Here is a 14,382-nt window from a genome sequence, read left to right on the forward strand (position 1 = left end):
TCTCTCTCTCTCTCTCTCTCTCTCTCTCTCTCTTCTCTCTCTCTCTCTCTCTCTCTCTCTCTCTCTCTCTCTCTCTCTCTCTCTCTCTCTCTCTCTCTCTCTTACTTTTAATGAGCCTTTGTCCCTGCTATAACCAGTTGGGCTCCGATGAGGCCCTGTTATTGCCGATAACTTTTAATAGAGACAAAGAGAAGGAAAAAACGGGGATTTTAAAAATCCCTGTTATTACCGGATCCCTGTTATTACCGGGCCTGTAAAATATGGTTTCCACTGTACTTTACTATAGTAATGGAAATTGGCTCCAGTGCTCATTTTTAATCAAGTGATTACTAATGAGAAGGGATGGCTGTATCATGATTTTGACTGTAAGTCTGTGGAAGATGTTTTGTGTCGACTTGGTCAACAGCCACCTTGATACTTATGATATAACATGGGTTTTTCTTCCTCCTTTCCTCTTCCCATCAGCCTCACTGTTACATTTGACCAGATTTTTCATCAAGAATGCCCCTGTTTCACTACCCTCTGAGTCTGAACTGTTAAGTAACTGTACAAAACTGTGGTTGGATAGTTGGAAACTGCTTATTCTCACCCATTACAATGCAAGTTCATCTGTACCCTCCACCCAATATTCCATTTCCTCACGAATGTTCTTTTTCTTTGCTTGCAAAGCCCACATGGTTAGGTTTGTAGTTACTTAACAATTTTTCCCATTTCGAAGGTCTTTACTATAGTTTTAAGGTCCACCGCACTTTGGCTTGGCTACCTAATTAACTGAATTAACATTTGAATGAAATCCATTAGTTTTTATTTTTATCTGTTTTGTCTCTTTTGTGTTTTATTTTCAGCTTCTCAAAGATCCCCGAGCCCTTAGTGACAAGTCCAAGTTCCTTACTCAAGACAGATCTGACTAAAGACTTAATTATTGTGCAATAAAATGTTACTGATAGACATTAAACATTACTGAGCAAGCCAGTTGCCTCTTCTGGGGGTAATTTTATCAAAGTAGCAAAGCATACTTTTGCTGCAATCTTTCAAATTCTTCCTGGTGCTACACTTGTTGTTATATACACATTAGATGTTACAAAATATTATTTCTTCATTATTCCGTCCAGCTTAAATAGTTTATCATTTTACTATACCGTTTTGTTAATGTTTCAGTGTATGAAATACAGTGGAGTCCACCTTAACCAAAATCTGTGGGACCGCTGGATTTTCTACAGTTTAGCCAGGTATTCAGTTTAGAGAAGTTGCTGAAATAGAAGAAAAAATCAGGGATTTTACTTTCTTTTGGTTTGTTGCTGTGTTTGGATTAACAGTGTTTGGTTGAAGCGGACTCCACTGTTAGTTCTTTTGCATGTTTAAAAGTGAGAACATAATGTCTATTTTCACCAGCTGTAAATCACTATAAAATGGTTGAGTGTGGCTGAGGTGTTGGCACAGTATAAAGCTTTGCAGTTTTTTAGCTTCCCTTGCCATGTTAACTTAAGGGAAGACCCGGGTCGGCGATCTAAGGCAATATCGATACAATTTTTCAAACTATCCAACTTTTGTTTTTTGCGGAAAAACATCCTTTGACATCTGTTCTATAAAGTCAAAATGAAGAAACTGTTGAAAAAACACCCTAAATGACCTAAAAGGGCGTTTGAAAAGTGCAAATTGCTCTAAAAATCCTTTAAAAAATCAGTTTTTTCTGTTCTTCTCAAAATCTACTTTTTGACATATGTGACCTCCTGGGTGCAAGGAGTTTTCAAAAACTATAGAAGCTAGAAGCTTCAAATTTGGTGTACAGGTGCTTTAAGATCGATTCTGTGGATCTATGAAAGGGAATTGGGAAATATTGGTAACTTGAGGAAATATTCAATTTTTTTGTAATATGTACCCCAATATTTCGTCAACTGACTCTAGGGGGTCCAATGACTTTGGGCTCACTTTTTTAGTTTTAAAGATAGGTCAAAATCCTTTCATAGATCCCCAGTTCATATAGGTTTGTACTTGTGTGCCAAATTTCAGGCTGATAATTAAATATTTACTATGAAATTCGTCTGCACTAAGAAACTGGTTTGAAAATCCAAGATGGCCACCACAGAGACCCATTTTTCAGAAAAATTGAACAAAGTCACCCCTAGTACATCCTATTTACCTATGAACTTCTTGCACAATTACATGAAATTGAGTAAAAGTCATTCGTTTAGAAAATTTTTCCGAGAGTGTACGTCTCCCCTTAAGGCTAAGGCATTTACTACTATGAAGAAGACCTGAGTTCGATCCCCTGGTGAGGAGAAAATTTTTTATTGAGTATCCCGGTCTTTCTGCTAGAATGTTGTATCCCTCTCAGCCTGGGTTGGCCCTGACAGGCAAGGTCGGTAGCCTGCCTCCTGTATGATCTAATTGTGTCCTTGAGGGCGTAAAAAAACCCACGTACATAGCAAACAGGTTTTCAGGTCCCACATTTTTATACAACATGTACAGTGTATTCTTGGCATTTAAAACACATACATAGCGAAATTTGTACATAAGGGGAAGATTTCCACCGCCTGCCAATTTTGCTTCCCTCGATGCCTTAGAGATACTGGAGGAAGGATCAAGTCAGATAAAGTAAGCCTATTTGACTATTTGCATGTTAGATGATATTGTATACAGTCAAACTTCATTAAAGGTGTACTGCCAACCTTGTGAGGAGCATGGAACTGGTGATGATATAACTTGGTTGATGGTGTAAGTGTAACATGAGTTTTAATGACTGCCTGTGGTTGAAATCCCAATTTCACCCAAGATGCCAGCATTTCAATTTCCAATGTGTTTTAAAACATACATTCATCCTTCATTGTTGCATTACTTTTCATGGTAATTTATTCAATAAAAATTTCTCCAAACTTGGGTCCCCTGCGTGCGACAATGAAGGGCCTAACCGCTACACCACAGTCTTTTCTCATGGTAGACTTGAAAAATTTTCACTGCTCATCATTTTTATGTTATATTTTTCTGTAGTGAAAACAGGTTTTTCAATAATTTTGTTTGTATAATAATTTGAAAAATGGACAAAAATAAACAAATGATCAACAAAAAAGGCTCAGCATTTGTTTCCCTTTTCGTGGATTATTTGAGTTTTTGTATTATAATAATAGCAAGGTAAGTGTAAAATATAAAGTACAATGTCAATGTACTGATCATACAAGGCAATACTCAAACAATGACCGATTAGAGGAAATAATTTAATTTAGTGTGAAAGTCTTGAAAACAGGACCTTCCATCAATGCAGAGGGCTCTCTGACTCTTCAGACACCACCACCATGTCTCTACTCGTTTTTTGGATTTTTTGTTTCTTTAGGTCTAGGGAAGCTCTATCTCTGCACACTTTACAGTCTCTCCTCAGCTTTACTTTTTTCACTGTTACTGGTAGAAGTTCTGAGAAGTGTTTTTCATCTGGGAGGTATACGTGCCAGTTATCAGCTGGTTGGATATTCCTCTGGTCTCTTCCCGACCCTCTAGAGACACCAGCTTCCCTTAGCCTTTCCATTGTGTGTAATGTGGTGCGTTCATCCTCTCTGTGGTCGGTGAACCATGCTGTCAATGCTGCCATGACTGTTGCATGGATCTAATTGCATGGTGCCGCCAATTTCAGCCTGTCTGGCTATCTTATCAGCACGTTCATTGCCTTGAACTCCTGCATGACCAGGGCTAAAGATCCTTACAATCCTTGTGAGTCTGCTGCTTTGTATTGCCTCTCGCCAGTCTGCATATATCATGTGTTTCTTCACTTTTTCGTGGGTGCTCATCGAGTCGGTGACGAGGATAGCAGACTGATACTCTGTCGTCTTAATCCTGTTAAAGGCTTCTGTGATGGCTTTCATCTTCATGCACATGCTGGACGTGGTTATACTAGTGGTGCCTAACAGCTCTCTCTTTATGACCCCGTTAATACGAGCGCTGAAAGCCCATCCAGATTTGACTTCACGGTATACTTATCCATCTGTGAAGATGGCTACTCGCCCTGTTCTCTGTTCTCCTCTATCCAGCGTCTCTACCTCGGCATTAGCTGCTCCCTCTGGCCACTAACGACATTCTGTGCCTAAGGTTGCTACCACTCGAGTATACTGCTGACCCATGCGTTGCCCCTTCGGATGTCTTGCACTTCACAGCATTTAGCCAAAGTCGTCTCTGCCTCACCCATCCATTCAGTCCCTCTAAACAGACGTATGCGTACCGTTCTTCCCACTTGGTCATGCAGTGGGTGCTGATCATAGGCGCTGACTCTCAAATACGCTTTCACCTGAGCAATCGTGTGTCGTTCTACCATGGCTGAAAGGTCCAGGAGATAACGCATAACCTCACATGACGTGTCTCGTGTGCATCCGAGAACAGTCCGCATACCTTCGTTCTGAATTCTTTAAAGGTATTTCAGCTGCGACGTTGAAAAGGTGAGGGGACCGAGGCCATAGTCTATCACAGACAGCACAAGAGTCTGGTATAGTATTAGTATGGCTAAAATTCTCTGTGGCATTCTGCTACACGCCATGGTTTTCAGTGCAGGCAGGCCGTTTCTGGCTCTTGTGATGATCCTGGTTATATGATCTTTACCTGAGAGTGATCTGTCAAAGGTGATACCTAGATACCCGAGTGAGTGCTCACGCTTCAGGATCCTGTCGTTGATGGTGACCGTGGGCATTTCTGTTTTCACTGCGTGATTATTCAGCGAGCACCACAACGCACATGCCTTGTCGGGGTGGAGTTTGCCGTTGTGGTCTACACACCGTTGCCCAATTCGATCCAGCTCCTGTTGCACCGCGTTAGCTGTTTCTTGCCGGTCCTTACCCTGTCTGTATACAAGGAAATCATCCACAAAGCTCAGCACTTTCCTTGGGCCTTCCAGTTGTCCAGAAATGATTCCAACTGTGTTTATGTTGAACAATACTGGTGAGAGTGATGATCCCTGCAGCAACCCCGGTGTGATGCTGCTGGTGTTAGATGTCCAGTTTCTCAGCCGCTTTGCAACTCTCCTCTTCAGCAATACCTCACCTGTCCTACCCATATCACGAGCTGGGGGCAAATCGTCAGGATGATCATTGTTCTCAAAAGGACATCGTACTCAACCCTATTGTAAGCATCCTAGAGATCAAGCACTGCTACCAGAGTCTCCTCGCCTCTTTCAAACCCATCATAAACATCTGATGCAAGGGCGGCGGCATTCATCCACGTTTCCTTCCCCCTTCTGTAGCTACCCAGAGTTGTTGAATGTGCCTCTTCCTTTTCTAGCTCCTTTGCGATCGAGTTCCCCACCTCCTTTTCTAAGAGCTTGCTCTCGCAGTTTTGCATCGTGATAAGCCGATAAGCAGCATAAAGTCTATGTTCTCACTCAGAATCACTTGACTGCCAGTGATAGCTACTTACTATATATATATATAAATAGACCCACTGCTTCGTCTGCAGAAGGTGCAACCCCCTCAAAGGCGAAGTGTTGCACACGGAACCCAATCCTCTGGGATCCGTGTGCGACACTCACTTTGGTGTATCTTCCTCTTCTCCTTCCTTCTTTCTTTCTTCTTCTATCTTTTCTCCCACCGCTGACCTCAAGTGCAGTAAAAAAGAGAGGTCACCCATCCCACAGAGTGGACGCCTCGTTGACCGTGAGGTGCGACCCATGCGGAGGGAAACCGGGTACCTGGCGGTTGAGGTGAGATCAGTCCACGGACTGTCCCTCGCCAACACACCTCTTTGGCCCAGGTTTTCCTCTTAGACGGGAGGGTGGCACGGCCCATGCCAAGAACGCGCCATCCAGGAATACAGTGGAACTCGGATTCAACGAGGTCGTTGGGCCTGACCTAAAATCTCGTTGAATCCGAGTGTTCGTTATAGCAAACACGAGGTTTTGAGTACATGTAGATAATTAAAGGCACTGAGCAAGTAATGTATAAAGAGGAGTCACAAGCAGTGCCTGAAATGCCTGCATATTATGAGCTGTGTAAAAAAAAAAAAAGACCGATTCGTTCAAATACACAAGCCTGTGTCATCTCGATTGTTTACCAAGAAAAAGCGGAAGCGGGTGCGGCCGCCGAGCCGAGCAAAAATTCAAAATCAGGAAAAAGGGCCTTTACCGTTGCTTCTTTCCTCCCTTCTCCCAGGGAGCTTCCGAAGCAGCCGTACTTGGCCATCAGCTGCAGAGAAGACGCACAGAAGAAGATCACTGATCTGAAGCTGTTCAAGACGGGAGATGCACTACGACAGGTTCTGGGATACATTCCTACGAATGTCCAGAAGCTGTCCTCTGGTGTATTTCTCGTCAAGTGCGCAACTGAAGACGAAGTGACCAAACTCCTGGATACCACGACCTTCGGCGGTATTCCATGTAGGTCCGAGCGCTACCAGAAATTTAACCGCTCAAAGGGCGTCGTCCGCAGCCATGAGCTGAAAGGCTGCTCCATGGAAGAAATTGTGGAGCACTGTGAGGGAGTGGTCGAAGCCTGCCGGATTACTCTTCGGCGGGGGGAGACTACTATTGAAACGAACACGATTGTTCTCACATTCGAATCGTGTCGCCCTCCAGCCACCGTTCGGGCATCTTACTTGGTACTATGTGCCGAACCTTCTGTGCTGTTTCAACTGTCAGAAGTTCGGCCATAGCCAGTCATGGTGCCGTCACGCAGCCGTGTGTTCTCGTTGTGGCAAGACCGCACATCCTGAGAAGGAATGCAAGGCTAGTCCTTGTTGCCCCAATTGCCACGGCCAGCACACAGCTTTCAGCAAGGAGTGCCCGACTTGGCTCCAAGAACGCGCCATCCAAGAATACAAGGCGTGAAATGGCTGCTCCTTGCAGGAGGCCCGTAAGGTTGTCTGCCCGCCAATCATAACCTCAGTCATTGGCCGGTGGTATTCAAAGGCAGCCCTGGTGGTCACGAGGTCGGCAAGTAATTCTACTGCTGACCTCCCAAAGCCCGCGGTCAACAGGGAAGTCTCTGTGCCTAAGAACAAAAAGCCCGCTACTATCCCTGTGGCAATCCCCTTTGAGGTGCCACTTTCTAACGGCTATGGGGTTCTAGGGGAGGACGGGAGGACTCTTCCTCCACCCCCTCTTCTCCTTCACACCCCTCTTCTATCGTTTCTTCTTCTCCTTCTTCTTCTTCCACCTCACAGCCCATCCCTCTGATGGAGTGTGAGGTGGGCCTTCTCCCCTCCCCCCAGCCCCCCCCCCTCCCAGCCCCCTCGGTCTGCTCCACCTCCCCCTACCCCTCCGGCAGACAAACCCCTGCCTATGGAGGAAGACAGCTCCGACCCCCCTCCCCGACCTGACCCCGGGAAGGGCGGAGTCTGTCACTCCTCCAAATCCCCCACTAGACCGCCGTCCAATCCAGGACGGCAACCTAGAAAACACTCTGCCTCCCCCGCAAGGATGAGTCTGAGTGTTTCTTCGAAGCCGGGGCCTTTGAGCTCCAAAATAAAAACAAAAAAATCATAATGGCGGTCCTGCAATGGAATGCCGGCGGAATCCGACCTTCCATTGCAGAATTGCAACATTTACAGGCCACACTATGCCCACGGGTGGCCTGTATTCAAGAGGCAAAATTCGCCCCGGCTTCAACCATAGACTTAAGAGGATTTACTGCGTACCACCACATCCACACGGAGAACCAGATTGCTTCCTGTGGTATCACCATCTACACCGACAACAACACACTCCACAGACAAGTAGGCTACATTTTAAAACGACCCTCCAGGCTATTGCCGTACGGGTCACCCTGCACAGACCAATCACGATCTGCTCAGTTTATATCCCACCAAAATAACCCAACTAAATGACTTAAACTTAAAGGCTCAGCTTCCAAAACCCTTTATTTTGCTAGGTGATTTCAATGCCCACAGCCCCCTTTGGGGAGACAAACCTAGACCAGAAAGGAAAAATAATAGAAAACTTTTTATTTCAAAATAACATCTGTCTCTTAAATGATAAATCCCCAACTTACAGAATCAGAGCCACTTATGGCACTTCATCCCTTGACCTCACCTTTTGTACCCCTGACCTAGTCCCAGATCTTGAGTGGTCTGTGCTGGATGACCGTACGGACCATTTCCCAATTCTTCTTTAAAAAAAACAATAGTCTCCAAAACGACCCGATCTCAGAACGTTTCAACTTAAAAAAAAGCAGACTGGGGCTGGTTTGCCAATCAATGTTCCCAGATTCTTAATCCCAATTTCGACCTCAACTACAATGAATTCCATGAAAAGCTTTTAGAAATATGCCACAAACACATACCAAAAACAAAAACAAAACTCCGGAAGAACAAGATCTGGTTCTCTTGGGAATGTGAGGATGCAGTAAAGAAAAAGAAGGCAGCGTATTGAAAAGCCGTCAACAACACCACCATAGAAAACAAGATCAATTATTTAAAGGCTCGAGCTGTGGCACGTAGATGCCTCAGGGAGAGCAAAAGACAATCATTCCAAAAATACATCTCCAAAATCAACACTCAGACACCACTCAACCAAGTTTTCAAAATTGCTAAAAAATTCTTAGGTAGACGCACATACACCATTCGGCACGTCCAGAGGCTGGATGGAACCACGGCTGAAACACAAGTAGACATCGCAAACACAATAGCTACATCTCTCGCCAAAAACTCATCCCAAGCAAACTACAACACCACTTTTCAAAACATCAAAACTAACAGAGAAAAACAACACCTAAACTTCCACTCAAATAACACCGAAACCTACAACGCAGACTTCACAATAGACGAACTAACATCTCGCATCTCGGACCTGGGCGATACAGCCTCGGGACTGGATGACATCCACAACCAGATCATTAGACGCTTACCCTCAGAAACACTCACACTCCTACTACTATACATATACAACAACATGTGGCGGTCGCACTCCTTTCCTGAGTCTTGGCGTCTCGCCACTGTCATTCCAATACCCAAACCAAACAAAGACCACACACACCCATCCAAATACAGACCAGTAGCACTAACGAGCTGTCTCTGCAAACTGATTGAAAAAATGATTCACAGGCGACTCATGTGGTTTCTGGAACGACGGGCTCGCTGAGCGGTCTCTAGTGCGGATTCAGGAAAACTCGATCCAGTCTGGATCACCTGTTCCGCCTTCAGCCTTGAGACCTTTATACGCGAGACGTTCGCTGGAAGAGGCCACATGATCGCCATCTTTTTTTACCTAGAAAAAGCCTTCGACACAACCTGGAAGTACGGCCTTCTTCGAGACCTGCATGCACTCGGCACACGCGGTCACCTCCCTGCCTTCATTGGCAACTTCCTGAAGAACCGTTCCTTCCAGGTTCGTGTCGGATCCTCCCTTTCAGACCCCCACCAACAGAAAGAAGGAGCCCCCCAGGGGAGCATCCTTTCTCCTCTCCTATTTGAAATTAAAATAAATTCCATAGTGAAAACCCTCCAAAACAGCATAGACAGCTCCTTATACGTAGACGACTTTTTGATATGCTGCCGTTCGAAAAATCCTCATTTGAGATCTATGGAAAGGCAGCTGCAAACGCAGCTGCACAAACTCGAAACGTGGGTAAACAATAACGGTTACAAGTTTTCCCCGTCAAAGACGGTTGCAGTACACTTCTGCCGAACAGGCAGACGTGTGCTGCAGCCGGATTTGACACTATACGGAGAAAGGATTCCCGTCCAGGACCAAGCTCGTTTCCTCGGCGTCATTTTCGACAAAAAACTTACATTCATACCACACACCAAAGACCTTCGTGTGAGGTGCCAGAAAACGCTAAACGCTTTGAAAATTCTATCGCATCCAGAGTGGGGCGGGGACTAAAAACACCTTCTCCACTTGCACATCTCCATTGTCCAGTCCAGGCTTGACTACGGCTGTCAAGTCTAAGGATCGGCAAAACCACACATCTTAAAATGCTAGACCCAATACAGAACCAAGGACTCCGCCTCGCTCTGGGGGCTTTCCGCACTTCTCCGGTGGAGAGCCTCCAGGCCGAGGCCAACATACCACCACTCTCACTCAGACGTACACAACTCTCACTACAATACGCAGTTAAACAGAGCTCAACACCGGAAAATCCAGCGCACAACAGCATTTCAAAGACAAACCCAGAAACCATAAACAAATTTCAAAACAACGAAAAACTCATCAAACCCTTCGGCCTCAGTTGAGGACCTCAAAAACTTACACTTTTCCAAACAAGACATCCAACAATTTCTTTTCCCCGACCTCCCTCCGTGGCACCTCACCAAGGCAAAAGTAGACTTACAGCTGACCACACACAACAAAGAAAGCACAAACAGCAAAACTTTTAAAGCAGAATACAAAAAAACTAATGGATAAATACCCCGGTGCGGAGCTCATCTTCACGGATGGCTCCAAAAAAGACAATGAAGTGGACGCCGCAGCCTTATCTTCAAACAGTACACACCAGAGGAGACTCCATCCTGAAGCCTCCATTTTCACTGCGGAGGCCACTGCCATTGACATGACACTGGACTCTGTAGAAAATTCTCCTAACAAATCTTTCCTTATCCTTTCTGACTCTCTGTCTTGCATCACCTCACTCACAAACTACACACTCTTACATCCAAAAATAGTTAGGCTACAACAGAAAATTCATACACTATCCTAAATAGGAAAAAACATCATTTTCGCATGGATACCTAGCCATGTGGGCATCCGAGGAAACGAGCAGGTAGATGACCTGGCGAAGAAAGCTTCATCCCTTCTGCTAGGATCAACGACAAACACTCTCCCACAGACTGACTTTAGAAATAAAGTCAAAAAGTACACCTCCAGTCTGTGGGAGAGCCACTGGGAAAAGCAGAAAAACAATGAACTAGATCTATATGTTATAAAACCCAAACTAGAACAGCGAAATCCTTCGGACCTCTCCAGAAGAGACGAAGTCATTTTTACTCGATTGCGCATCGGACACACGGCCCTGACCCACAAATACCTCCTACAGGGAGATGAGAAGCTGTTCTGTGTCGGATGCGACACATTTTTTACCATTAGACACATCTTAACCGAATTTCTAGACTTTGGAGATATCCGAAGGAAATATTATAAATGCAAAAAATTGCAAGACAATTTTTCCGTCGTTGGTCCAAGCAAAATTTGGAATTTTATGAAGGCCATTGGCCTTTATGGCAAATTGTAAAGTGAAATCGTACTATTTAAAAATTTTATTGCTACTTATAAGAGTTGTTTTAAATCGCAAATGTATTTACACTGAACTTTAATATTTTAGCATTTTAAAGTCAAACAGTTAACCAATCGTGCAGTGAACTTTTGCGAAAGTAAACAACTTGTGTTTCGCGCGCTCATATGACCTTAGCAGTTGCGAGCGCCGTAAAACCCTATACTACTACTACATATATATAATAATGTATATCTAAGTGCCGAAGCTTAGAAGTGTTACTATAAAGTAACAAGTACACGCACAAAAAAGGAGGAGAAATCAGGACGATAGAAGTTTTATCTAAAAGAAGGAGCAAACCACACCAGAGCACCTGTCAACTGTCAACCACGTACATTGTCGGGTATCGGTGAGAGCTTGCCTGTCTATGCAAAAAGTCTGTGCACCGGTGGACTGTGAAAGAAACACTCATGGTTCAACGGAGGGATAAAAACGGTCAAAGAGCAGCTAGGCTAGGCCTAGGTTACAGCAGAATGCACTGTGAAGGGGGATAGTGGCACAGGGACAGAGGAGGCACGTAGAACATCTAGGTCATCCATTGAATCTGTCACAAACACCAACCCCAACTGTCTCGACATTTTCCTGCCATTGGATACATAATACAAATACTGAATACAGCTACTATGTATTTTATTGTCTTGGGCGAGAGAGTGAAGTCGAAAACGAGCAGCGCGCTACTCTTCTTGGTAATTCAATGAAATCATCGCGCATGTCATACGTCATCCTTCAACGATTTATTATGCCCACTGAGGCTGAATAAATAAAATATGCCTTATACATAATGCGGAATGCGGAAGCCCAGCGAACGCAACATTTCCTTCTACTAGATCTGGAATATCTAGATCTAGATCTAGATCGACTTTTCTGAAGGCCGAAAACAGACGTGAATGGAACGGAGTTCACTGTTGCATGGAATGCTGAGTCATAGTGCGGGCCAGCAGATGAATGTCGCGAGGTTGAGTTGTTGTTGTTTTTTTCATTCACGTAAATAACGAATTATAAAAAGAATAACAGTAGCATATATTTGAAATCATTTAACGTTTTCTCCTGGTCCAAAGAACGCTGCCGCTTCATGTCTGCACGAGAGGTAGAATTATCTAGACCCAGTAAGGTGATGACCGGTAAGCTTTGCATTATTAATATCAATAAATACCGTAACCGTAAAATGATTATAAAAAGAACAATAAAGCCTTCTTCTTCGTGAGAGGATAGAGGAATAAAACCACTAACGCGTATAACCAGACACATTTTTCTAGAATAAATAGAAGGGTACAGAAGAACTTAGAACGTAGATTAGGAAAGCGGAAGCCCAGCCAACGCTACATTTCCATCCACTAGACTCTACTGAAGGCCGAAAACAGACGTGAACGGCAAGAGCCATAGATTACAGCGCGCCAGCACGATGAATGTCACATGTTTGTGTGTGTGTGTAGGGGGGGGGGGTCCCTTTCATTCTCGTGAATATTTTATTATAAGGATAACAGCAGTACATATGTACTTAAAATTACATAACTTATAACATTTACTCCTGGTCGAAAGAACTCCACCGCAATTCATGTCTGCGCGAGCGGTAGAATTAAGTGGTGAATAACGGGTAAGCTACGCATCATTCATAAATAACCGTGAAGCGATTATAAATAAAAGAAAACTAAATTTTCTTATTCTCCCGAGGATTGACCAATAAAACCACAAATACGTATAACCAGAAACATTTTTCTGGAATAAATAGAAGGGTACAGAAGAACTTAGAACATAGATGCGGAAGGTGGAAGCCCAGCCAACACTATAAATTTTCATCCTCTAACTTCACCAAAGAGTCTACATAACAAGAGAGGCCACTTCTCTCTTTGAGCCAATTAAAAAGTGTCCTCAAAATTCGGTGGCACCCTCTTCACAAAAGCGCACCTTTTGCAAACAGAGTTAACCTACTTGAGTTTAAAAAATCAAAGTGAAACCACAGAATTCTACAAGTTTTTGAATAAATTTCGGAAGAACGCTTTTTTACAAATGGTTACGCTGAAGAAAAAAAAACCTTTTCCGGAGGAATGGGTGATTGTTTTCTTCGTTTAAATTGACTTTAGAATGAAAGGCGAGAGGTCATTTTAAAAATGTTTTAATGCTGACGAACAGCAGTCGATCTGCGCCAAGGAGTTTAGAACTAATCTCCTTGATCTGCGCACGCAAGGGGGTGCTACTCCTATTCTTCTTCTGGAAAAACGAAAGAGAGCTTCAAAACAGACTGCAGCGCCATCTGAAGCAAAGAGCGAACTTCCTGCGGACACTTTTTTGGCTGAGTGGCCCATCTTGTTATTTACTATCTTTGACTTTACTGAAGGCCGAAAATAGACGTGAATGGCAAGAGCAAGAGTCATCACAGATTATAGCGCGCCAGCACGATGAATGTCACATGTTTGTGTGTCTGTGTGGGTCCCCTTCCCCCTTTCATTCTCGTGAATATCTTATTATAAGGATAACAGTAGTAGGCCTACATGTATTTAAAATCATAAACTTATAACATTTAGATCTACTCCTGGTTGAAAGAACTCCGCTGCAATTCATGTCTGCACGAGCGGTAGAATATAGTGGTGAATGACCGGTAAGCTACGCATCATTAATAAATAACCGTGAAGCGATTATAAAAAGAAAACTAAAGCTTTCTTATTCTCCCGACGACTGACCAATAAAACCACTAACACGTATAACCAGATACATTACTCTGGAATAAATACATGTAGAAGGGTACAGAAGAACTTAGAACGTAGATGCAGAAAGCGGAAGCCCAGCCAACGCAACATTTCCATTCTCAAGAAAGACTTTTCTGAAGACCGAAAACAGTCGTGAATGGCAAGGAGTTCATCATAATTGCAACGCTAAGTCATAGCAGAGAGTTGACAGTACAATGTAATAGATCTACATGTACTATAAAACTGGTCGTAGTTTTGAGAGTGTCAGCACGATGATTGTCGCGGTTGTTGTTGTTGTTGGGGGCTTTCCGTTATTTTCCCCCTTTCATTCTCATGAGTATATTATCGAGTTATTATAAGGATAGCAGCAGTACTTTACAGTATCTAAATTAATTTAACTCCTGGTCGAAAATACGCCGCCGCTTAATGTCTGCACACGAGCGGTGGAATTATGTGGTGGGATGATGACCGGTACGCTATGCATCATTAAATATATAATCGTCAAGCGAAAAAAAGAGGGGGGGGGG

At 43.8% G+C, this 14,382-nt stretch overlaps 1 protein-coding gene across 2 annotated transcripts in view; it reads left to right on the top strand.

Moving 5' to 3' along the window:
• The window catches only part of LOC101856347 (serine/threonine-protein kinase Nek8), a 33,212-nt gene extending 31,655 nt beyond the window's left edge, over positions 1 to 1,557 (top strand). For both annotated transcript variants that reach the window (XM_005099864.3, XM_035970159.1), the window contains one exon: positions 846 to 1,557. In XM_005099864.3, coding sequence (XP_005099921.1) covers positions 846 to 871 — 26 coding nt within the window. In that variant the 3' untranslated portion in view covers positions 872 to 1,557. The remainder of the gene's footprint in view (positions 1 to 845) is intronic.
• The last annotated feature ends 12,825 nt before the right edge of the window (positions 1,558 to 14,382 follow it).

Source organism: Aplysia californica, unplaced genomic scaffold, assembly GCF_000002075.1.
Source record: "Aplysia californica isolate F4 #8 unplaced genomic scaffold, AplCal3.0 scaffold00228, whole genome shotgun sequence".
Classification (NCBI taxonomy): domain Eukaryota; kingdom Metazoa; phylum Mollusca; class Gastropoda; order Aplysiida; family Aplysiidae; genus Aplysia; species Aplysia californica.